This window comes from Hemicordylus capensis, chromosome 2 (genome assembly GCF_027244095.1).
Source record: "Hemicordylus capensis ecotype Gifberg chromosome 2, rHemCap1.1.pri, whole genome shotgun sequence".
NCBI lineage: Eukaryota > Metazoa > Chordata > Lepidosauria > Squamata > Cordylidae > Hemicordylus > Hemicordylus capensis.
The window spans coordinates 413016695-413043452 of record NC_069658.1 but is presented as its reverse complement, the minus strand read 5'-3'; the positions used below and the strand labels follow the sequence as shown (position 1 = coordinate 413043452).

The window sequence follows — 26758 nt, the reverse complement described above, 5'->3', positions numbered from 1 at the left end:
GGCTGATACGCCAGCTGCGCCCATTTATTGAGATGAACAACCTCAAAACAATGGTACATATGCTGGTAACCTCTAGGCTGGATTACTGCAATGTGCTCTATGTGGGGCTGCCTTTGTATGTAATCCAGAAACTGCAGTTGATTCAGAATGTGGCAGCCAGCTTGGTCTCTGGGTCAATTAGGAGAGATCATATTACTCCTGTGTTGAAGGGCTGCCAATATGGCTGCCAATACGTTTCCAGGCAAAATACAAGGTGCTGGTTATTACTTATAAAGCTCTAAAGAGCTTAGGCAATGAGTATTTAAGAAAATGTCTTCTTTGCCATGAGCCCCTTCACCTGTTAAGATATCTGGAGAGGTTCGTCTGCGGTTGCCACCAACTAGTTTGGCAGCTACTCGGGAACAGACCTTCTCCGTTGCTGATTTGATTTGATGTTTTAAATGATTTTAATTGTAAACTGTTCAGAGCTGCAAGTTTTGGGAGGCATAGAAATATTCTAAATAAATAAATAAAAATAATTAATTAATTAAAATTACGTTTAGTTTGACAATGTGGAAAAGCAGGCTCTGACGCTGTCACATTTATAACGCTGTTAGGAAGTGGTTCAACTGCCTAATCCTTATCATATGGTGAATTACTAATGGAGTGGACAGCAGACCTGCAAACTTTAGCAACAGGGCCGGCTCTTACCAGTAAGCAGAAGATGCACCACATCGGGGCGCAGTCTGCAGGAGGGCGTCGAGCTGATGATACCTCCTTTAAAAAAAAATTAAATTCCAGCCACCACACGGCTGAGGAGATGGCTGCGGGGGTGCGTGTGTGTCCTACTGCCTACACCTCCCCACCAGCGGCAGGAGCAACTGAACAAGAGCAACGCTGTGGCCTGCTGTTTGGCCCAGCATCACTTCCCAGTTGCAATGCACACCTATGCAGTGAAGTCATAAGAACATAAGAACATAAGAACAGCCCTGCTGGATCAGGCCCAAGGCCCATCTAGTCCACCATCCTGTTTCGCACAGTGGCCCACCAGATGCCATTGGGAGCCTACAGTCAGGAGTTGAGGGCATGCCCTCTCACCTGCCATTACTCCCCTGCAACTGGTACTCAAAGTCTATTAAGTATCTCGCAGTTAGGAAGCGACACCGGGCCAAGCAGCAGGCCACAGCATTGCTCTGATATCTTCTGCCGCTGCCAGGGGCAGGGGTGTAGAAGGACACACACGCACCCCCACAGCCATCCCCTCGGCCATGCGGCGGCTTGAATTGGCAGGAGGCAGTGAGAAGAAAATGGCACCAGACACAGTGATGATGGAGGAGGTGGCCGGCGGCCCCACAAGGGAGCCCTGCGGCCGGCAGGCAAAAATGGCAGGAAGGAGGGAGCCCGGTGGGGAGAGAAAGTGCTGGGGGGGGGGACTCCCTGTGACAGGAGGAGGACGGGGACCTCTGGAACGACGGGGAACGGACTCTCTTTTTCTCGCCAAGACTGCTCCATTCTCTCTCTCTCTCTCTCTCTCTCACCAAGACTGCTCCATTATCTTAAATACCCAGGGCTTAAGCTGTGTAGGGCTTTATAGGTTATAACCAGCACCTTGTATTTTGCCCAGAAGCGTATTGGTAGCCAAATAGCTCTTTAAGTATAGGAGTAATATAATGATAATTATATTATATACATATTATGTACATAATTAAGTAAAATTTTGAATATACACTAATTGTATTTATTTTGAATTTTCATTTTTTACTATAGCTGGGGGGGGGCGCTCAACAGAATGTTGCATCAGGGTGCCAGATCCCCCAGAGCCGGCCCTGCTTAGCAAAGTGTCTCCTTTTTTTCTTTTTTGCAATTGTTGCAAATGACCTTCCATGCAAGACAGTGAGCAAAACTGGCTTTGTGGGCAGAGACACCACAGTAGTAGCATTGGTAGCTCCTCCCTTCTTGTGTTTACACTTTCAGGAAGTGGGTATTGGGGTACCAAAGAGAGCAATTTGGCACAATGAAGAGCATTTTGCACCCTTCTAGCCATCTCTATAACTATATCCAAGGTAAGTTTCTGCTCCGATCACAGGTTTTCCACGCAGTTTGGAGCAGTTTGTTTTCGTAACAATCTGATCCCTGATCATTTGGGCAAACTCACAGGTTACACTTAAACCATGCTGTGATATACTGATCGATATATTCACCAGTCATTTGGGATCTAGAATAGAATGTGTAACATTCAGCAATCACATTCAAAGTAGAGTCAAAATCATTGTCTAAGGCTTGAAGAGCAGCTTCATAAGAATTGGCATCCCCTTCCAATTTGGCTGGAAAGGGCAAATATTTTTGCCCTTCAAATATTTTGCCCTTCAAATATTATTTTGCCTTCATGGCCCAGGCATTGAAGCAATATAGCCTTCTGTAGCCTTCTGCAGCAGCCACCTATGGCGCAGCGGGGAAGTAACTTGCCTAGGCAGCAAGAGGTTGCCGGTTTGGGTCCCCACTGGCATGTTTCCCACAGTATGGGAAACACCTATATCGGACAGCAGTGATATAGGAAGATGCTGAAAGGCATCATCTCACACTGCGTGGGAAGAGGCAATGGTAAACCCTTCCTGTAAACCCCTCCAACCACAGGGCTCTGTGGTCACCAGGAGTCGACTTAACGGCACAACTTTACCTTTAGCAGCAGCAACAACGGTAGAAAGTAGTTCAGGAATGTAGGCCCAGTGATGCAATGTAACGAGGTTGCAGAAACATTCAAAGCTTTGCAAGTGCACATGCTTAGCTGGTTCAAAATCTCATTGCCAAATGTTTCACAGCTGCTTCCCGCATACACATAAGCAAATCTCATGTAGATTAACTAAAGATTTACTCAGCAACAACTCCATTTTCTCCTTGTCCTTGTCCTTTCCCTTTCTCACTCCTCCCCCACATTCTTTACAGAACCATCCTGCCTCCGGGAGAAATGTCCAAAAAAACAAACTGCAAAAGATTAAGGGATAGAATGCAACAAAATCCCACCAAACAAAAACAAAAACAACCCACATTCTGGCAGTAGATTCTAGAATCTGCCTGCATATCTGAGGTGGGGTGGGGGAGGAGCCTGTCCAAACTCTGGAAGGGTCCAGAACACTGGATTGTACCAGGCCTGTGCATGCCAACATAGGCTGATGATGTTATCAGTGATCACCAATGCTAATGAGGCAATAGATTCTCTACCTTATAAAGGACAGCACTGGAGCCCATGAAAGTAAGTAAGGGAGTAATTAGAGATAAAAGACAGTGCTAAATCATAGGAGGTATGAAATAGAACAGGAAAGCATCAGGGGTAAAATGACAAGGGGTAAAGAAACAAGAACAACATGAAATGAAAAAAGGAAAAGTTCAGGACAGCTAACAAGTTTACATTTGATATGTCTAGGAGATGGGCCAGCAAACATGCTGTATCTAACCACTATGAATTAATACTGTGCTTCTGTTCATTCATCTGTTCTTTGATGCACTAAAAAAAGCTCATTAAAAAGGAAGTACGAGAGTAGTAAGAAGTAGGGTATATAAAGGAAAAGCTTCAGCTTTCTGTAAATCAAGAAAATGTTCAGGTCAAGATCCAACCTTCACCCCCCCCAATAAATGAAGAAATATACTTCCTGACTCTGGAAAATATTTTGAATGCTGATTGGCTAAGAGGAAGAACCTAACCATCTCAGCTAAACCTTTTGAAAATTACTAAATTATTTCAACTAGTCTCTGCAAAATTCTATGAAAAATGTGACATGGCTTAATTCCTTTATTTTTCTGAAAAGAAATCCATAACTTTGCACAGACTTACTTTTGTTCAGTTTGCCAGGTAGCAAAGTGGAGAATCACGAAGCTGATTTAACAAATAAGCCTTTCCACTGAACTAATCAGGAAAGAGCAGTCAAATATGGAACTTTTAATAAGTACAGAAACAATGTTTTATAAATGATTGCAATAATTTCATTTGCCACACAAGAAGCATCACTATGATTAGATAGACTGTCATCAAATCTTAAGAAATTCCCCATAGCTCCTCAGTTCATACAATACAATGCTTTTCAAAGAAATAATCAGATCACTAGAAGTGATACATTTAGGCAAGTAAAGCACACCTCTACCCGACTGACAGAACCTTAGATTCCACACAAGCACAATTGTCAATGCTGTTCAAGATGAACATGAACAGCTGTTCTATTCAAAACACATCAGGCACTGTTCTATAATAATTTCCCCCCTAGTACCTTGGGGGTTGTCCATTCCCAACAGGAATATCTTTTTCAATTCCAAGTAGTAATGCAGGTATAAACTGAGTGCATCCACTCTTAAGAATTTGGTCTCTACTCCAACAATATTAACTATTCAATGATTTCCTACATTTCAGTCCTGTGTAAAAACTGAACTTTCAACACTCAAAGAAATTGCATTTCCCCATAAATCCCCCAAAGCCACAAGAACCTCAAGTTTGTTCAGCCTCAAGTTTCTAGGCACTAAAGCAAGCACGAAAAACTGGGAAACAAGATGCTCAGATAAGTTATATTTCATCTGTTCTACTGAAGTGGAATCTACAACTCAAGAATGGGGAGGGGTTTTGTGTTCCATAGTTAATGTTCAGAGAGTTCTTTATACATTACTAGTATTTTTAAGCCCGTTAAAATAACGGGCGCTAGAACCTTTTTTTTTGTTTTTGTTGTTTCCTTTATTGCTTCTACCTCTTTCTTTCGCCGTCCTCTCCTTTTTTATTTTTCTCTTTCTCTCTTTCACTCCTTCCTTTTCTCTCCCTCTTCCTCTGTTTCCTTTCCTTCCTTTCTTCTCTCTACCTCTCTCTCTCTCTCTCCTTTTCTTCCCTTCTTCCACCTCTTCTCACTCTCATTGTTCTTTCTTATTTCTCTTTTCCTCTTTTCTTTCTTTAATGGGATCGCTCTTTGCGGTTGGCTGCTCTTCCCTTTTTTCTGTCTGTTTTCTGTCCTTCTTCCTTCATTCTTTTTTCTTTCTCTTTCCTTCCTTTCTTACTTCTTTGTTTCATAATTTCCCTCCCTCCCTCCTCTGGCTGCCCTGTGCCCTCCTCCTTATCACTGGGCCAGTGTCTTTTCTGGTGTAGAGTGGGGTAATTTTTCTGATTGTTCTCCTTTGCTCGCTCTTCCTGTCTTTTGACCCTTATTTTTGTATCCATTTTTCTTTCTCCCTCCCCACCCTTTTTTATTCTACCCTTCCCTCTCCCGTACTCTCTTCTTTCCTTTCTTCTCCCCCTTGTCCCTCTGTCTCTTCTTTTTCCCTCTTCCCTCTGTCTCACTTTCTTTTGATCTGCCATCTCCCTTATTTAGTTTTTAAATACTTATGAGGCTAATTGTAGAGCATATTTTTTGTTTAAATAATTTTATTTTTTTGTTCAACTCAGTTTTTAACTTAATGTACTCATTTTATTCTTTTTTTGCCCCCCCCCCCAACCCTCATAGTATTTCTTTATACCCCACATTCTTTGTGAATGGGGATTTAGCAAGGTTGGTCAGCTCCCAGCGGTACTGAGCTGCATCTTGCTCGATAGCCAGGATGGACCCACTTCGCTGGCGCGGCCGAAGACAGGACGGGAGGAAGTGGAGCGCCGCTCGGAATGTTTCGGAAAAAGCGTAAATGTGAGCTCCCGAAGAGGAGCTCGCTCGTGCAGCGCGCTCACGAGGTCGGGAAACCCCCGCCCCCAGACAGTCAGCTCACCTCCTCCCTCCCCCGCCCTGTCACAGCGCCTGCCTGGGCTTCCCGGCACCAATACACAGCCCGGGTTGAAGGCGCTGCCTGCAGCTCAATCAGCTCCCGGCCCGCCACTCCCCACAGTCACAGTTGTTGGCTGCACCGCTTCTTAGTTAATGGTCATATGCACGCCACCCGCAAGCAGGCTCTTGCCCTTTGTTGGTCAACAGGCACAACAGAGTGAGGTGTTGGCGAACTGCCAGGAAAGGGTTAAAGAGTGCCCCCTCCCCCTTTTCAGTGGAAAAGTATTTTCCCTGTCTCCTCCTCCCTTGAACAGCGGAGGAGTGCGCGCACCGCCTCTCGCACTGGCATTCCAGGATTTTTGAGTGGATTCTGGGTTTTTCGCAGCGGGCTTTTTCTCCCGCCTGTTCCCCCGACTGAGAAGGCGCTGTGGAGATAGAGTTTCTGTGCAGCTGCTCCAGTGTGCTGTTGATCTCGTGGCGGCCGTTGTATATATCGTTTGTGGTGCGCATGCTCCAATCATGTCGGTTGTTTTCCTGCCCTTAGCCGTCGGGAGGGGGGGTGGTTGCTTATAATTGGGCCTGTGGGGGGGGGGGGAATTGTGAATTCAGTGGTGTATTTTCTCCCGCCGCTTTTGCTGTTTCTGGGCTAGTTGCGCCTGGGCTGGACTCGCCCCCTCTCCCGTTTGAATGTGTGTGTGGGTTTTTTTTTGTTTTTTGTTTTGGTTTGGCTTTGTTGGTTTTCGGGCGACTGGGGTGTGTGTGTAGTGCTTAATGTTAACTCTGTGTGTGTGTGTGTGTGTGTGTGTGTGTGTGTGTGTGTGTACATGAGAGTGGTGAAAATCCCCGCCTCTCCCCGGTCTACGCTTCTTGTTTGTTTTACTGGCAGGGCTGGTCCTGCCGCTTCCGCCTCTGCCTTCGGCGGTTTTTTGATTTTGTTTGTTTGCTTTGATTCCGCAGCTTCAGGCTAGTTCCACTTCTGTTGCTTCTGCCTTTCTCGGCTCCCGCCTCTCTTTCTTTTTGTTCGTCATGTTCGTCATGCCGGTCTCTTCTCCCCACACTTATCTCCTTGCCGCTTTTGGTTTTTCACTCCCGCAGGCCCGTCTTTTCATTCCCCCCCCCCGGTCTTTTTTGTTGGTTCCCCGCTGCTCTCTCGGTTCCCGCACTGCTGCCACAGCCCTCCCGGTTCCCCTGCTGATGTCTCTGTCCTCCTGGTCCCGCTGTTTTTGTCTAACATGGCTGCCTGGTTGCAACGGTTGTGTCTCCCTCGGTCTGTTCTGGGCATGCGTGGAGCATGTGCCCAGGGAGGCACGGACACACGCCTTGGTGTCCACGGACGGACACCAAGGCTTTTATTAGAGAGGATGATCCTAAGGCTGATCATGAAAGACATACGTCCATCTAAGTATGGAAATGAGAAACCTGTGATCTGTATAATGCAAAACAGAATGTTTTTTCCATAGCAGATAGAAACAAAATTGCTGGAACCCAATTCTAAAATAATATTAATTTTAAAAAGAATAAGAATGGGTGTATCACTGTTTAACATATTGAAATGCAGGGACAAAGTTTGCCAAGGCACTCTTAGTATAAGTTTGGAGGCAGCTTGTTTGAGAAGCTATGATTTGTAGCTTTTAATTGGGAAGCAAAAAACCTTGGCAACTTCAGTCAATATAAAATTTATGTTTTCTGCCCATCTATCAGTATTTGTTGTACTAATGCTGCCTGCAGAATCAAACCACTGGACTATTTTTAACTTCAGAGTCAAACACCATCTCAGTTCAGGGATATAACTTCCAAGTATAGATGAACAGTTTTAGGATTGTACCTATTCAGCTCCTTATCTTTGATATCGGTTTCTCTGGAAATGAGGCAAGCCTGTTTAGGATTTTTTCATGGCTCCATTCTAACACATTTCCTATCTGCAGAAGGGCAATTGGATTTCAGGATGTATTCTATATCTCTGTTACCATCGCTCTCTCTCTCTTCTGCTGTCTCTCCTCCCAAGAAACCTCTGCTGAATACAGAAAATGAGACTCATCCCCTCTTATAATGCATTTTATAGCATTCTGTTAAGAGTAGATCTAAAATACTGATTACAATCTAAAAGCTTTTTAAACACAATTAAAAATGTAGAGTCAATTAAAATAGCCTAGAGGAGGGGTTGTACAAACTTCTAGGATATTTGCAGGCATTGGTTTTAGTAAATCTCAAGAGAAACAGAGTTTGTAGACTGGTCACCAATCTTGTCTCTCTTTACCCTTGCCATATCATTATGGATAGGTGGGAGTGGGAAAAAGGGATGCTTTCTGCTGACCATAATGGTCACTGAAGGACATATTTCCTAAGGTATGTAGAGTCATCTATAGGTCAAAGGCACACATCAATGAAGAATCAGAAGGCACAGAACCTGGAATATCGGGGTAACATGCTCCTGAGGTCCCACAGCTTTCAACAAGCATTCTGCACCAGCTGCAGCCTCTAAACAACCTCCAAGAACAATCTTTTCAGGGTTCACATACAGCTCCATATGCACTGCAGCCTTATAGGTACACATTAGACAGACACAACGACAGAATGGGCTTTGTAGATCCCCACAGGAAATTTGTATGTGTATGGGAGTGGGAGATTATGAGCAATGGCCTAAGCACCTTCTTGGACTTTCTATGAGTGAGACCACTTGTGAACAGTGAATAGTTTCTGTCAAATCCCACATTAGTGCTATGAATATATAATCAAATATCAAATCAAATGTGTAGCCAAAGAATATATTTCTGCGGCAGTTCTACTCCCACTTCGGAAGCTTGGGTGCTCCCATGCTGTGGGGTGGAGTGGGGATTTACCGATCTCCATTTTCCCCAGAAGTGTTTCATGCAATGTTGCAATGTCCAAATATACGCTTAAGGATTGTGCAGTGTTAGGATAGTGGCCATTAAATATATATATATATATATATAGAGAGAGAGAGAGAGAGAGAGAGAGAGAGAGAGCGCTTTTGAGTGTTCAAAGCACTTCACATACATTATCTCCATAATCTTTAAAAGAGCTCTGTAGGTAAGTGAGCTTTCTTTACCACCACAGTCAGGAGGCCGAGGTTATGGCTTGCCTAAACTAATGGATTCATGCAGGAGTGTATCTAGCAGTTTTTGGAGAATGTTCCAAGAACCTGAGCCCCATGTTTGGGACAAAAAACCTCAACTTCAATTATACGCTGATGGGATCTAAGCTGGCGGTGACTGACCAGGAGAGGGATCTTGGGGTCATGGTGGTCAACTTATTGAAAGTTTCAACTCAATGTGCAGCAGCTGTGAAAAAGGCCAATTCCATGCTAGGGATCATTAAGAAGGGGACTGAAAATAAATATTCTGCTAATATTCTAATGCCCTTATACAAAATGATGGTGTGGCCACACTTGGAGTACTGCATACAATTCTAGTCACCACATCTAAAGAAGGACATTTTAGAACTGGAAAAGGTGCAGAAGAGGGCAACCAAGATGATCAGGGGCCAAGAGCACCTTTCTTATGAGGCAAAACTACAACACCTGGGGCTATTTAGCTTAGAAAAAAAAGATGACTGCGGGGAGACATAATAGAGATCTATAAAATCATGCATGGTGTGGAGAAAGTGGATAGAGAGAAATTTCTCCCTCTCACATAACACTAGAACCAGGGGTCATCCCATGAAATTTATTGCTGGGAAATCTAGGACCAACAAACAGAAGTACTTTTTCACACAACGCATAATCCACTTGTGGAATTCTCTACCACAAGATGTGGTGACAGCCAACGACCTGGATGGCTTTAAGAAGGATAACTGTGGGCCACCTCCAGCCTCAAAGGCAGGATGCCTCTGAGTAGCAGTTGCAGGGGAGTCACAGCAGGAGAGAGGGCATGCCCTCAACTCCTGCCTATTGGCTTCCAGCGGCATCTGGTGGGCCACTGCGTGAAACAGGATGCTGGACTAGATGGGCCTTGGGCCTGATCCAGCAGGGCTGTTCTAGTATTCTTATGTACCTCCAGAGTTACTGCGCCAACCCCTCCCTCTGCCTCCTCCTGCCCCCAGCTCTCATTTCACCCTCACTACCTTCACCACCTCTTTCTCCTCCTCTACCTGACTGCCCCTACCTGAAAGAAACAATTCTCCAGTGCGCCCTGCTAGTAATGCAAAAGCCATTGGCCAGCTTTTGCATTGCAGGCTGCAGGGGTGTAGCCACCATTGGGCAACCGCCGCCGCCCGTCAGGGTCCACACCTCATGGCCCTGACACACACTACTCATCTGACGTCAGATGCAGGGGGGCTGGGTTTAGCTCCTGAGTGGGGCTGTGGGTCCCCATTTGGGAGTTAGATGGCCAGCGCTGCATTTGCAGCACGGCCAGGAGAGGTTCTCCCTGCCTTTAAGGCAGGGAAGATCCACTCCTGGCCATGCTGCAAAGGCAGCACTGGCCTGAATCTCACTCCCGCCACACAGCCCCGTTCGGGAGCCAGACCACGCACCCCCCCCCCGTGTCTGATGTCAGGGGGCAGGTGGGTGAGCGGGGCTGTGGCGGCAGCTGGACATGGGCCGCCGCTGGTCTGGCTCAGCTACTGGCAGGCTGGGTGTGCAGGAGGGCTGTTTCTCTCCTTCCTTCCAGCATCGGAAAACCCAGCAGCAAGGACAGTCAGAAATAACACATTTTTGTGGCGCCTAAACATCACTGTAAATACTTTTTTGAGGCTGTGCCATGTTCATTTATTGAACACAGGCCCCTCCAACCGCGTTACACCACTGGGTGCATAGCAAAAGCAAGATTCAGCTCTATAGCTCACTCTCTTAGCCATGATCAATGTAGCCAAGCCCATCCAACCTTCTTTTTAATCAAACAGGGCCTGTTTTTTTAACTGTTTTGTCACAGGGTCACACCCCAACAATTGTTGTACTATAGAACGAAGTACTATTTTTTTAAACGTTTATTCAGAGCAGTACACCTGAAACTATATTTGGATCTTTTACATCTTGCATTATTTTATCTGCTTCCCACCCACCCCTCCTTTCTGGGCACTGGGCCCAGATTTATTTAATTTTTTCTGCAGATTGCAGAGCTTTCCAGACACTGTACCCAGAAATGGTCATTTTATAAGTTAATAAAAGATAAAATAAAATCTGTCTTTTGACTACATATATATATATGGAGATTACAATATATCAAGCTTTTGAAATTGTCATAATATTAAGTTAAATAATTGACAAGGTTCTCCTAACATTAGCTACAATATCTTTCCCCAGTTATATAAAATGATCCATCTTCTATTGAGATTAGTAACATTATGAAAGAACCCACTTTGAAGTCTATTGCTCTCGCCCTCAGAATTATTTAACATGACAAAGAGTAAGCAAAACTTACCGTGTATTCTGATCCAAGTTTGTCCAGCAGAAAGAGAAGGAAAAGAAAAGAAAAGGAACAGCACAATTATGTTATCGTTCATTTTGTTTCAATTAAAATGTAAAGATGCATTACTAATTATGCTGTCAATTATATTGCGGTCATCCTAGATTATATGAGAGACAGAAGTGAGAGAACAGACTTTTCAAGCACCTAAGAAGTAGACACTTGAGTACAATGTCTTCCTGTTCCCAGAAGAGCTTAGGCCACAGGACTATTGGGAGACAGGCAAAATGTCAGGATTCTGATGTAGAATAGATGACAACTTTTATACATTCTAAAAAAGCTTGCTCTGTAGAAGTCAGGGGAGTGGCTTGTTTCTTATTTTCAAAGTATCCTAGCAATGTCTCAATACAGGAACCTTTTATGATTTAGTGTATAAATAGAACTCCAGTGAAGTCAAATTCAGCACCCACCCTTCCAAAATAGTCCCAATTGGAACTGCACTGAGAGATTAGGGAATAATTTCATAACTTACTCTATAAGGTCATACACCCTCCCTTACCGGGAACACAATGTAGGTCAGGCATCATCCTTAAAGGATGGAAGCTGCCATTCCATAGCTGCATTTAATTATTGCAACTAAAATTATCTCAGATAACTTAGACTAATGACAAATGCATTTTCCTGAAAGACTGGCTCTAAGTCTTATTTTCCCTCCAGCAGAATGTTAAAGAACTCTAATAACATACTGAGAGTATTACTACTACTACTACTACTACTACTATATTTATATACCGCTCATCAACCAAGTTCTCAAAGCAGTTTACACAGAAAAATAAATAATACATCAAGAAGATAATACATCAAATATTAAGAGGAACATACAAGAAATTGTAGAATAATAGAGAGAAGAAGGAGGGGCAAAGAACTCTATTCCTTTCCCTGCTTCATTTCTCACTCAACAAGTAGCAAGATTGCTGAAAGGCTCAGAGGCAACGGTCAGTTAAATTATATCCTGGCTTTATATGATATTCCCAAGCCTCAGGAGTGCGTGCCCTGCCCCTCCCATGTGATAATCAGAATAATTCTACTTCCTGTTCCAGTGAGGAACAAGCCAGGATAGTTCTATTCAGATGTAATAAATGATCGTGGCTTTCCTGACTTTCACGTGGGCAGGGGAGGGGGGCATGTTCATACCCAAGTCTTGGAAATTGCAGGCTGCTTGCCTGTAACTTTGGTTCTTCTAGTGGTCATCTGTCCTTTTACACCAATGGGCTATGCACCTGCGCAGAGACCTCATCGGAACCTAACAAACTAAATTCTCCTACTTTGGGTGGACTGAAAAAATACAGCATCATTCCATGCCCTGGCCTCAATAGCATAATGATCAATAAACGAGTGGGGCAAAGCCCAAATAGCTGCCTGACAAATGGCATCCAGGGGAACTGCACGATCAAAGGCAACTGAGGCCACCATGAACCTAACCAAATGGGCCTTAAGGGTTGCAGTTAACTGCTTATTAGCCAATTTATAGCAAAGCTCAATTGTCGAAACTATCCATCTAGACATGGATTAAGCAGAAACTTGGAGGCCTTTACGTGGCCCATCAAACAGAAAAAACAGTGAAGGAGTTTTCCTCCACTCAGCATATCTCTGGACATAGAAGGATAATGTCCTCCTAATGTCCAAACGATGTAACCTACGCTCTGCGTCAGAAGAAGGGTCCTGGAAAAACACAGGCAGAGTGAGTAGTAAAGAACGATGAAACATAGAGACCACCTTAGGAAGGAATTGGACATCCGGCCTGAGCACAAGACGGGGGTCAATCATGGCCAAAGGCTCAAAGGGAGGCAATAGCAAGCTGGCCAAAACCACAAGACAGGTCCCAGAACGGTGACATAATAGGGTCATCTGGAAAAACATGGGACAAACCCTTCGGAAAACCTTTAACCACCGGGTCCTTGAACCATGAAGCCTCGGTAGTCAGGGAGTGTGCCACAATGGCAGCTAAATGGACACTAAGGGATGAAAGCTTCAAACCAGATTCTTTAAGGGAAAGCAGATATGTACATACTTTCTGCACAGAGGGATTAAATGCGTCAAACCCATGCAGGGAAGTGAAGGAAGAGAAGCAAGTCCACTTATGGTCATAGGATTTTCACATGGACTGCTTCCTGGCTGCAAGAAAAATGTCCTTATGTCTCAATGGGAAGTTGGCAGGACCTTCCAGGCCATCGGGTGCAGGGGCCGAAGATCCGGGTGGAGCACCCATCCCCCACTCCTGTAACAGCAGGTTCGGTAGTGTGGGGAGGTGCATCCAAGTCACCGCCAGCCACCTCAGGGCCGGAAACCAAGACCTCCTGGGCCACCATGGGGCTATCAGGATGGTCCTGGCACAATCCACCCTCAGTTTGCTCAGCACCCTCGGAATGAGGGGGAACGGAGGAAACAGGTACAGTAGAAGTCCCGTCCAAGACAGGACGAAGGCATAGCCCAAAGAGCCCTCACCTCCCCTTCGCCTGGAGCAATAGAGGGCACAACGAGCATTGTCCCAGAAAGCAAATAGAACCAGATCCGGAACACCCCACTTTGCAAATATGTCCCTGAGGACCCCGTGGTCCAAGGTCCATTTGTGGGAGACTACTGTCATCCGGCTCATTGTTTGCCTGGACATTCAGGAAACCTTGGATGTAAACCGCATGAGGCAACACCACATCTGCCACACACCAATGCCAATGGTCCAGTGACAGGAACAGGAGGCTCCTTGAAGATGTGCTGCTTTGCCAACTGACGTAGGCTTTTGCTGTTGTATTGTCCATCTGGACCATCACCGGGCAACCCACAATCATTGGCAAGAATCCTCTGAGTGCATGGAATATTGTCAGTAACTCCAAATAATTGATGTGCCGGCCCTTTTCCCTGTGCGACCAATGACCACTCAGGCAAAACTCATCCAAGTGAACACCCCAACCGAGCTTTGATGTGTCAGTTGTAATCACCCATCATGGCCGGGGAGCCTGGAAGGGGATGCCGAAAGTCAGATGGTGAGTCCCCCACACCCGCTGAGGGAGTGTCCACTCCAAATAGGCCGAATCCCAAAGGGGGTCAAAAACATCCAAGAACCACCACTGAGGTGGCCCAAGAACCACTGTCCAAGGCCAGCCTCGTGAGAATATGTATGCGGGCTTCCAAGAGGAAGAACTTCTCCAAGGCCGTATCGAAGAGCAGCCCTATGAATTGTATCCAGCGCATTGGTTCCATCTGAGATTTCTCAAAATTGATCTGGAAACCCAGACCCTGCAGGGTATCCACAACCGTCTCAAGGGCGTCCAGGACTGCTCATCTGGTGCTCGCCAGGATGAGCCAATCATCTAAATATGGCAGGACCTGTAACCCTCGTTCCTGCAGGAAAGCCACCACCAGGGCCAGGCATTTTGTAAAAACCCGCCGTGCTGTCGTGAGACCAAATGGCAAGGCTTTGAGAGATACCCCCTACCTGGAAGCGCAGGAAGAGCTGATGCTCAGGGCGTATCGAGATGTGATAATACATGCCCTTCAAGTCTAGGGAGGCCATCCACATGTCCTTTTCCAGGATGGCCAGTATAGTTGGTACCGACAGCATCCGGAAACGTAGCCTGTACACTTGGTACCTGTTCAGGGCCCTGAGGTCCAGTATAGGACGCCAACCTCCATCCAGTTTCAGCACAATAAAGTATTGGGAATAGAAACCGGAACTCTCCGGATTGGTGACCCGTTCTATCGCATCTTTCGACAGGAGAGCGGAGACCTCCTGGGCCAATTCCGGAGTATACGGAGTAGTCACAACCCTGGACAAAGGTGGAGTCCCGCAGAACTCAAGGGCATAGCCCAAATGCATGACCATGAGGACCCACTAGTCCATGGTCACCTCGTCCCAGCTCACCGAAAATGTGGCCAGGTGAGTCCGAAAGCTCCCCGAGTCATTGTTTCTTTGGAAAGGTGTTCAGGCACTGTTTTTGAAAGGCCGGCTTACTAGGCTGGGGGCCTGACTTTTATCAGGACTGGTACTTGTTGCCATGAAAGGAACATTCGGATGAAGATTGCTGCTGAGAGGGGGCCTTCTGTTGTTGATAAGGGGACCACCTGAAAGGCTTCTGCAGTTTGGGTGTCGAAGAAGAATAAGACATGGACCTTGCCGTGCTCCTCAGCTTCTGGACTTCTTGAAGTGTGTCATCCGTCTGTTCCATGAAGAGGCTAGAACCCTCAAAGGGAAAGTACTCGACCCTAGTGTGGGCCTCGTAGGTCAGTCCAGAGGAACACAGCCGGACATGCCACCTGAGAGCCACAGACGTGGCCATCACCTTGGCCATGCACTCCACCAAGTGTCTAGCTGAGTAGATTTATTGTTTCACCACTTGTATCTCCTCTTGGAGGAATGCCTTAGCTGGATCACACTTGTCCTGTGGCAGTAGATCCAAAAAGGTGGCCACCTTCTCCCACAGAAAGTGGTTATAACAGGCATTATAGGCCTGATAGTTGGCCACCCATAAGTGGAGAGCCGAGGCCAAGTAAAGCCTCCTCCTGAAGGAGTCCAACTTTCTGCCCTCCTTGTCACCCAGCATCAGAGGCGTATCTAGGGAAAATAGCGCCTAGGGCAAGCACTGAAATTGCGCCCCCTGTCCAAACATCTGACACCCATCTTTCAGATAACTTTACCATAATAGCTGAAAAATGCAAGTCAAGCTTGTTAATCTTTTAATATTTCAAAAACTATTTAGCAATGGACGTAGCCAGATCAAAAAATGCTGGAAAACTACAAATTTCAGTATGCTGGGGCTCATGAAATACCCAAATACTATGTGGAGGTGTACTTGGGAAACTAAACAGAAATACCTGTTCAAATTCTCTACTATGCATTGTAGCATCACTATTATGTAAGTTTTAAAAATAAATGTAAAATTTGGCTTTTCCCAGCTACTCTGAAAATAATTAAAGGATATGCAGAGTAAACTGTGTCACTGCTTGGAATATATTCTAGTATTTCAGAAAGACAGTTAAAATGAGAGAAAGAGAGTAAGGAACTCCCAGTGGGCCTTAATACTAAGGATTTCACACTGATTCAAAGACAAACTCACCATTAATAGCCATATTATTAAGACATCACATTTAACTCACTTATCACAAGAAGCAAAGTAAGAGCAAATGAATACAATCCTAGCTCATAAACTTCAGCTCAGTATTCACAAGCCCTGATTCTCTGTACCTAGTTCCAAACTAAATATGTGTACAGTGACTTATATTATATTATTATTTTTTACCTGTAGCCCTTTGGGGTGCTTCCTAAAGGCTGGGGGGTTCTGCAAAGGTTCCCCCTCCCCACGCTGGCCTCTAGGGCCTCGCAGGGACCATTGATCATGTGTTGTGGCCATTGTTTAATATTTTTTTTAAAAATGGCCACTAAAAACAGAGGCCATTTGAGCATGTGCAGTGGCCATTTTGTTTTCGGCGACCATTTTTTTTTTAATTTTAGAGAATGGCGCCCCCCCTTCAAGTGGCGCCCGGGGCACTGCCCTACCCTAGATACGCCCCTGCCCAGCATCGACTGGCTGTGACTCCTGGCCTTCTGCAGAGATGCCTCAATGACAATAGAATTAGGGGTGGGATGATTCTTTAAGAAAGGTGTATCATCCTGTGGTTGCACCCTACAGAAGTTCTCCAAGCGCCTATTGGGTTGTGAAAGAGTCGCAGGCTTTTTCCAATGACCCCGCATGACCCCCAACAAAGCTGAGTTAAGGGGTAAAGCGGCCAGTACCTTGGCCTCTGCATCGATGAGGCTGAACAAGGGATCCGGTTCCCCCTTCTGTTGCATACCAAGGCTCACTCTCCAGGCAGAAGCCATACAGGCCACATATGGGGAGTACTACTTATAGTCCTCCAACGGAGAAACGGGCTTTGAATCAGACTGTATGTCCAAAGGGGATGACCCTGGGGAGATAGCTTCCGAAACTGGAGAACTAGAACGCTTTCACAGTCTAATTCAGATGGTGCCAAAGAATCCTGGGCCAAGGCCATCAAAATCGTAGGGGAGTCTGGCTTGCTTCCCAGAACATCTGGTACCAAGGTGGGAGGTTCTGCTGACAGCACCTGAACAAGCAGCGATGGCTATTGCAGAACTGGAGTTGCAGCGTGAGAATCACATTGCTCCGGCCGATCTCGAGGGAAGCATTGCGGGGATCGAGAGCAAGTCCTCCCCTCCGAGTGTGAGGGTGGCTCATGTCAATCCCGAACAATTCCGGGTCTCCCATACGCGGGGCCTTCCAGGTACCAAGAGCCATAACGGGGCTTAGCATAGTCCAAGTAGTCCAAATGATAGACCACTTGGTAACGTCCATATGTCCCCAAGTCCCGGTGCCAAGCACCATAAGAGGATGGCTCAACCTCCTCCAAAGGAAGAACGTCGCTCGGGCATATGCTACCAATCCGTATACATTTGCTCACAATGGCCCCAGTTCAGATCCTATCTATACACAGAGGAGCAATCTTCCAAGTTCCAACGGGAACTTTGATCGCTAGGAGGGAGACGTTCCTGTTGATGTCGAGGAGACGAACGATGCCGAGGCAGCCAGAAAGCGTCTTCAGTGGGCTTGTCAGAAGAATACACCTCCTCCTCGGATGAAGCATATCCAGCTTCATCAGTTGCCACCAACAGTTCTCTGTTCATGCGGGCACGATCAGGCACCAAGGTGAAGGTGTCCCCAGCCTGCAGTGAGCTAGGCTGAGCGGAAACCGACAACTTTGGTACCAGTGGGGCCGAAGCCCTTGCTGGGCGATCCAGGGATGCATGACCCATTCCAGAGTCCAACTTAGGCTTCTTGGCCAATGGGGCCTCCGACTTAGGAACCGACACAGACTTCCTTTTCTTTGGGATAGGAGGGAGGTGCTGACCCACCGACAAATCATGAGGCAACTTTGGCTTCTTCTTCTTTTTCTTCGGCTTTGACATCGAAGGAGTTAGAGAAGGATCCAGCACTGAGCGCAGGGGACATTAAAGCAAGTCCTCAGAACACACTGAAGCACTTGAACCATCAAGGGATTGACGACGGGAGATGCTGAAACCGGTACTGAGAACCAGTTTTTGATTTCAACGGGAGCAGATTCTAAATGCTCCGACTATGCAGAAGAAGCCATCTTAACGGACTGCTTCAGCGATAAGGCTTCCAAAGAATGAAGAGCCAAAACCCACAGGGCTGCGCGCAGGCGAGAAGCCCTATTCTTCCGAGCCTGCTTCATAAACCTCTGGCAATGAAGACAGGTCTCAACACTGTGGGATTCCCCCAGGTACAAAAGACACTCTGTATGAGTATCGGGGGAAGGGAACTTAGATCCGCAACCAACGCATTTCTTGAAGTTTGTCATGCCAGGCATAAATGCCGTAGTCCGGCCGGCCACCACACTCTGTCCCAGCAGGGATTGGAGCCCCAAAGAGAGGGAAAACCAGCAGGGGGAAAAAAGCCAAGAATAAAAACACTACTACGTAAAAAATGAGAAATAAAGGAAGAAATAAGAAGGAAAGCAGGAAAAAATCAACAAGAGGAGAGATCATAATCCTACTTGTTGCCGAGCTGCAGATTCAGCAATGTTAACTGAAGCGCGGACGACGAAAGACTGAGGGGATAAGGAGTGGCGCAGCCGCATATAGTGGCTGGGGGTGGGGTTCCTGCCCAAAGCAGGAGAATTGAGCTCGTTAGTTTCCGACGAGGTCTCTGCGCAGGTGCATAGCCCATTGGTGTTAAAGCCAGAGACCATGTCGAAAAACATCATGTGCAGCTGGGACTCCTCCATATGACATCTGAACTGGCCCAGTATAACTGAGACCAAAATTCCCCTCCCTTTTCCTGTGGTCACCTTGGAAGTGAAGGGAGGGATTAGTCCTCTGCCCCCCCCCCCCCCCAGTGCAATCACTGTGGAAAGATTGTGGGCCTCAGTAGCAGTATGTGAAAATAATTGTTGGGGGAGCATTGTTCTTGTTTGGGAGACCAATTCCCCTCTCAGCCCCATAGTTGCTTTGGTATGAACAGAGGGGCTAGTCTCTGTGTGAAGCAATAGTTGGAAAAGGGAACTGGACATAAAGGCTTCAGTGAAAATGGTGCCATTGTAAAAGAGCTCTCAGCCTCTAGGCAAGATAACGTTGGGGTGGAAGTGACTGTAGGAACGTCCACCCCAGAGTCAGCTCTCCTAGAGGCTCTAGGGAACCAGCTTATGGGAAGACTCTGAGAAAACTGATACTGCAGTCTGTGAACTCTCAAGATGTAGTGATGGCCTCTCCAGAGTCATCTCACCCAGCATCTCAAGGGAAATGGTAGGTGGGAGAAGACTGGAGACTGGTTTCATGGCCTGAAGGGTTTGGGGATTTTGTCAAGGCCTCACACCTGACAACTCACATTGGCTGTGAAGAAGGAAGTTCCTTGGGGTCACAGATAGCATCTGTGCACTACCCTTTGCTAGGGACAAGTGACATTCCTCAATGGCAGGAAAGAAGTGCGTATATGCAACCCTCACCCAGGGCAGCTGGAGGCAGAAGGTGGAGTTTTATTTCAACCCTCCTTTATTTTCTGTAAAGATAAGAAGAGTCTTCCACCCTGTTTCCCCTCCCCTCCATTTAGGCACCAAAGTGAATATGTAAGTATATATAGATAGGCCTAGACTTACAGATCAGAACCATGACCTCACAGCCATTTGCATGACCCAAGTCCAATATCATGCCCAAATGTGCCCTTCCTATGAAGGCCCTTAACTGTGAGCCATGACTGGTTTGAGCTGGTCCTGAAAAGTGCTGGGTGAGGTCCTGTTTTGGCCTCCCAATCTCCTATTATGCAAGGTCCTTGTACAGAATAGCCACTGCAGGGGAAGGGAAGAAGGGACCACAAAATAATGTGAAATGTAGGTACCAGCATTTGGAAGTTACTTTGCAGCCTGATGAGCAGGGGTGTATGTATAATTGAACAAGTGGGCACAAATGTCCCTGGGCCCTGAGAGAGGCGGCCTACCAGCTGGGCAACAACTCTTCACTTTCGCCTTTCCCCTTCCTGCCTTGCTAACTCCTATCTGGAGATCTTAGCTTGGGTTATCTTTAGCTTCAAGCCAAAGTATACATGCTTACAAATGTTTCTGAGCCCAGAGGGATGTGTGTGTGTGTGTAAGTGTCTGTATGCATAAGAAATGTGTGATATTACTTGCCCACCTGACAAATATGTGTGTGGAAGTGTCTGCATGTGCAGAGAGTGTGTGACATTATTTGCTTATCTGAGAAAAGGTGTGCCAAGAATGTTTTATCCCACCCCCACCCCCCACCATGTCCTTACAGTTCTTCTGCAACCAAGATACGGGTGGTGGGAAGGCTATCTTGCAGGGGAGCCGGGGCCCACCTTCCGTTTTAGTCCCAGAGCCTACTCCAACCTTGCTGAGCCCTTGATCATGTAATACTGCAGCTATGCTGCTGCTAATAGGGCTAGACTATAACACAGTCCTCCAGAAAGTGGCAAAGCAAAGAAGCAGGAATAAAGGCCAAGTTGGAAATAAAATTATGTACTGCTGCAAAGGTATTAGATTTTTAAAACTAATCCATAAAGACATTCTACTTTATAAATAGTCCTCAGAAATTAATTGCAAAAAGATAAAAACATTTATAACAGAAGAAGACTGTTAAAACTGAAATAACTGTAAACATCTGTTTTGAGTTAAATTGGCCAGAATTTCACACAACTTTCATACACAAGCACACACACACACACACACACACACACACACACACACACACTTCATAGTAATTGGACCTTTGTGGTTTACTTACCTGTAATTGTGTAAGGATAGTAATTCCATGCCTTCTCTGTAACATAAAATATTTTGGGGACAACAGCTCTTGCCCAGCTTGGAAGTTTGCTGCAAAGAGAAATAAAACCTTGGCTTAACAAGATAAAGCACACAGAAATGTAATTTCCCCCAAAGAATGAATACACAGCTGGAAGATGGAGTGGCTTCCTGTCAGGATATGACTAATGGAAGAGAACTTTTCAGTGCAGACCTCCTAGGCTGTGCGGCTGTGTCCATCCAGACTGGGGTGTTTTAGACTGGATTTAGGATGGTTGGACCAGAGAATATATCAGTGGCGCCTGAGTGTACCAAACCATAGTTTGTGTTATATCCATACAAGTATGCAAACTTAAGTTTATTTCTATTTTTTTCCCCCAAGCCATCATTACTCTTCACTCTCCCCCTCCTCCAGAATAGAGACAGCTGCACTCTGGTTTCACCACTGCATTCACATGTTGCTGAGTATCAGACATAATAAGATGACATTCATTATAAGACGCCTTTACTGTTGCCATAGTTATTGCAGGAAGGGTTACATACAAGCAACTACTTTTCTTGATGGTGAGGTTCTTCCCATGTGAGTGCGCAAGTAAAAAATGAAAGTCAGTCATGGGAAAGATGTGCTTTCTGGCTTGTGATAAGACACAGATATAAATCCTCCCCACACAGCACACTGTAAAGGATTCAGAGGAAGATTGCAAAGATGATAAAGTTCTAGATGGCAAATCCTATAAGGAAAGGCTGAAGGAATTGGGTGTGTTCAGCCGGAAAAGAAAATGGTTTAAGACTTCATATGTTTGTTTTCATTGGTACAGAATACCATTGCCAATTTCTGTCAAGAAAGTGATTCATCAAGAAAAGCAGTTATCAAACTTTTTACCTTCAGGGAACACTTGCTATTGAATATATGAAAACAGCAGCACACAGCAGGCATTTTCCAATAACTGAACTCTTTATTGCGAACAACTCATTCGAAAAGCCCAATGCATTCAATTGGTGAAGGGGAAAAACAAAAGCAAAACACAAGTACAGCTTAACTGCAGATTGTCTCTAGACCATATGGGCCTAGGACTGCTCAGTGGCTCCTGAGGAAATAATACAAGCGCAACTATCCACAGAAATGTTTGCAGCAAAACCAAAACTGTTTGCCCAGTTCTCGCATGGCTTTCTTACTTGAGGCCTTCTGGGCTGGCATAAAGAAGCAGTACCATGCTAACTTAGGAAAGGAAAGATTGTGCTGTCAAGTCGGTGTCGACTCCTGATAACCACAGAGCCATGTGGTTTTCTTGGTAGAATACAGTAGTGGTTTACCATTACCTTTCTCCTGTGCAGTATGTGAGTATCCGCCTCCAGCACCTCCCTATATTGCTGCTGCCCAATACAGGTGACTACAAATATATATATATTTACTAGGCACAGTCTGGGAAGCACACCGGTGGGGATTCGAACTAACAGCCTCTCGCTACCTAGGCAAGCAGATTCCCTGCTGCGCCACCACAACTGATATGCTTGCTTAAGGGTAAAATATTGTTAGTTTTCAAATATTTAAAATGAAGAGCTGTTATGCATCCATTCACTCAGATCTGGAAAATAAGCCATATTTTAAACAACAGAAAGATAAATTTAGGTTTAAGATGAGGTAAAACAAACGAAGATTAGTTCAACAATGCATTACGATTATTAAGAAGGTGCAGAGTCTCCTTGCTAGGGAATTTTAAAGTAAATGCTGGACAGGCAGTTCTTGAGGATGATTCAGATCTAGGATGTTCTGTTTTGAGGGTGAAGAAGGGTCAAAATCATCTACTGCATCCCTTTAAGTTTTGTGATTTTACAACCCCTATGCAAACACATTAGTGGCTTTATTTCAGAGCTTTGAGGGTACCACATTTTTCACTGTTCAACTGCTCTTTTTTAGCTGTTCAATATTTCTTCTGTTTCACGTTATGTGTATTGTGGATCTTTTTTGATATTTTGTGAGGATTTTTATCAAAAGGCATAAGGTGTTTCCTTTCCTTCAATCAGTTACCGATCCACACATGAACCTGTCCCCTTATCCCATGACTACTAAGTTTACTCAAGAGGCTTTGGTGGGGAACTCTGTCAAAAGCTTTCTGTAAGTCCAAGTATACACTGTCAACCGGATCACCTTTATCCACATGCCTGTTGACACTCTCAAAGAACTCCAAAAGTTTAGTGAGAACCTGCAGAAGCCATGCTGCTTCTCCTTCAGCAAGGCCTTTTCTTTGTTTAACAATATGTTTAACAATTTTGTCTTTAAGTATGCTTTCTATCAATTTACCTGGCACCAAAGTTAAGCTGACTGGCCTGTAATTTCCTGGAACCCCCCTGGATCTCTTTTTGAAAATTGGAGTTACATTGGCTACTTTCCAGTCCTCTGGTACTGAGTCTGATTGTAGGGACAAGTTACATATTTTTGCTAGGAGATCAGCAATTTCACATTTGAGTTCCTTCAGAACTACTAGGCAGATGCTATCTGGCCCTGGAGATTTGTTGATTTTTTCCCCCCTAAGACAGTTTAGAACATCTTTCCTTGTCACTTCAAATTGGCCCAATTTTTCAGCCTCTAAACCTGAGAAGTTCAGTTCCAGAGAGGGAATATGGTCAGTATCCTCCACCGTGAAGACAGATGCAAAGTATTCATTTAGCTTCTCTACAATCTCCTTATCCTCCTTAATAATCCCTTTCTAAGGGGCCAACAGCCTCCCTGGCAGGTTTTCTACTTCTGATATATTCAAATAAGTTTTTGTTATTCCCCTTGACACTTCTAGCTAGGTGTTCCTCAAACTCTCTTTTTGAATCCCTTATTGTATCCTTGCATTTCTTTTGCCAAAATTTATGTCCCTTCTTGTTCTCTTCATTTGAGCAGGACGGAAGGAAGTCTTCTTCCCTTTATAACTTCCCTGACTCTACTTGTTAGCCACACTGGGATCCTCCTAAACTTGGTGGTACCTTTCCTCTTTCTTGGTATACATTCCAACTGTGCTTCTAGTACTGTGGTTTTAAATAAGTTCCATGCTTTCTGGAGTGATTTTACTCTCCTGACTCTCCTTTCAACTTCCTTTTTACCAGTCCCCTCATTTTTGAGAAGTTCCCTCTTCTGGCCAGTCAGCTTAACTTTTGAAAAGTTTCCAGTGCATCTGTGTTGGAGTTCCTTGACAATTCTCCGTTCGCATACTGAATTGGATCACACTATGGTCACTGCTCCCCAACGGTTCTGCAACTCTGACATCTCGCACCAGGTCCTGGGCACTACTCAGGATTAAATCCAGGGTTGCCATCTTACTGGTTGGTTTCACGACTAACTGTTCTAAGGCACAGTCATTTAGCATGTCTAGAAATTTGGCCTCTCTTTCGTTACCTGAATGTGAATTTACCTATTCTATGTGTGGGTAGTTTAAGTCACCCATTACTACTGCCCTGTCTCTCTTTTACACCTCTCTGATTTGCTTCTCCAACTCTGGGTCACTCTCAGCATATTGATCCGGAGGATGATAGCACATTCCTAGTAACACATTTCCTTTCAGTGCTCGTATTGTCACCCATAATAATTTTGTGGAGGACTCCGGTCCACCTAGATTTTCTAGCTTGTTGGAATCTAGCCCTTCTTTAATACACAGTGCTACTCCTCCCCCAATACTTCCCTCACTGTCCCTTCTGTAGGCTTTATATCCAGGAATAACAGTATCCCAGTGGTTCTCATTGTTCCACCAGGTTTCTGTTACACCCACTATATCTATGTTTTAATTAGTAACCAAGTAGCCCAGCTCACCCATCTTCGCTTGGAGGCTTATGGCATTGATAACACCTATATGCCAAGTCCCTCACCTATAGACACCTATATGCCAAGTCCCTCACATGCTGCTGGAGTGTGCTGTCTCCCTTACCATCATTTGACCTTTTTGGCCAGCTGTCATGTGTTTCCCTCTGCTAAACTCCTGGCTCTACTCTGTCCCCTACTAGTTTATCTGAAACATGTGCACCCTCACAGGTTCAGGGATTTTGCTGGCCACACCAGACACCACCCAGTTCCTGTTGGCAATCTACCAGGCATCATACATGTTGCACTAGGAGACTGGTAGTAGTTATACTTGTTAGCCGTTATACAAATCTTACCTAGTTAATATTTTCACCATGAGAGTTTGTGGGGTTACCAAAAGGTTATCCAAGAACCACCCACTCCCCCCCCCCCTTTTTTGCACCTATTGGCTGATATTTCTCATTTTGGCTACTTTTCGATGTTGTGCATATTATGCTGTCATGATGTCATACAGCAAATTGAATTTTGTCTCATCCCTAATAGTGGTGGATAAATTGTCTTTCAGCAAACCTTGTCCTATTGATTTTCTTATTGAGAACCCCCTTAAAAGCTTCTAAAGAACTTCAGGGCTCCCCAGATCACAGTTTGAAAAGCACAGATCACTGATCTAGAACTTCTGATTAGACTGAAGAACAAGATGAACAATAAACGAGGTTGAACTAGATTGAATTGCATTTTACAAATAATTTTTAAAAGGCTTAATCCAAGACTTGTATCAAATTTCTCAGAAAAGTGATACAAACCTGAATTCAATTTGAGTTGAAGCCATAAAAATAATAAAGTGTGGCAGGCTTTGGAGTTCGCTGCAAGGTAGAATGAAACCTCACGGAAATGTTCACTCTGAGACCCTGAATAGACTTGCAAGGCTGAAGCTGTGAAATTAATAGTCAGGCTCCATCTGCAGAACACAATGGGACAAATTTAGTGCTAACTCACACCCTAAGCAATTCCATTGATTTAAAGGGAACAATGCATTTAGCACAATGCTTTCAATACCAGCCTGAAACGGAAACTGTACTGGGTAGTGAAATACAATTAGCACTCCTACAGGCATTTGAAAAGATGGAACAGAAAGCAAACAATTAGCGGTTTCTGTAGGATATACCTTAAGACTATGTGATTTTGCTAATAATTTTCTCTATTTTAAAAATAATCCATCTTGGTAATCATCCAGATGTACCATTTCTGACCAGTATCAGATTTATTTTCAATTTTTGTTTGTTTTTTAAAACACTAATTATTCCTGTATGAGTAGAGAAATACTACACACTACACATGCAAACATTATATTCCTGCAATTTTTAGCTGAAGTGTCACTTCTAAATTAATATCAGTCCAGCTCAGCAGGTTCTTTAAATGGGCTGCCATGAAAGAAGAAAAATAAGCAACAACTAGGGGATAATTTTTCTTAGCAATGAACTGTATCAGAAATTGTCCGTTAAATAATTTACAGGGATCTTGTAAGGTGAAAATATGAAGGTATGGATAGATTTCTCATGTTAGAATATATGACATGGATTTTAAAAACCAACAAACAGCGAAAACTATATACTGCAAAGAAGCATAACAAATGAGGGAATAAAGATATGTTACTTTGCCAGAAGACTTGCCCTGGGCATCATACGTAGTTGTGGAACTGCATTTGCCCAAGGGCACTGCCCTGCAGAAAGAGGATGTGCATGATAGTGGAATAGCTTTGCTGCTATGAATCTGAACACTGTAGAAGAGAGAGAGAGAGTAATTGCATCAGAGTATCACACTTCTTCTTTGCTAACTGTGACCTAAGGGCAAAAAATAAAGCGAGAGATGAGAGAAATGCTCTGCCTGTCATCCAACTCTGCATGCAGATGCATGTTTGTTGTGATCTGACCACTTCTTTCCAGAGTGAAAGAAACATCTGACATTCTTTCCTTGAATAGGATTAAGATAAAGCTGGCTACAAAAACAATTTGTAGACTGAATTCCTTCTCCAGCTGAAGCACGTATATTGGACTTGATAGGGTTCA

General features: G+C 44.8%; 1 protein-coding gene across 2 annotated transcripts in view; it reads right to left on the bottom strand.

The window, feature by feature from the left end:
- Positions 1–26758, bottom strand: part of PITPNC1 (phosphatidylinositol transfer protein cytoplasmic 1) — a 231697-nt gene that overhangs the window by 87272 nt on the left and 117667 nt on the right. For both annotated transcript variants that reach the window (XM_053300514.1, XM_053300515.1), the window contains exons 3-4: positions 20895–20983; positions 11084–11091 (exon numbers count right to left, since the gene is read on the bottom strand). In XM_053300514.1, coding sequence (XP_053156489.1) covers positions 11084–11091; positions 20895–20983 — 97 coding nt within the window. The remainder of the gene's footprint in view (positions 1–11083; positions 11092–20894; positions 20984–26758) is intronic.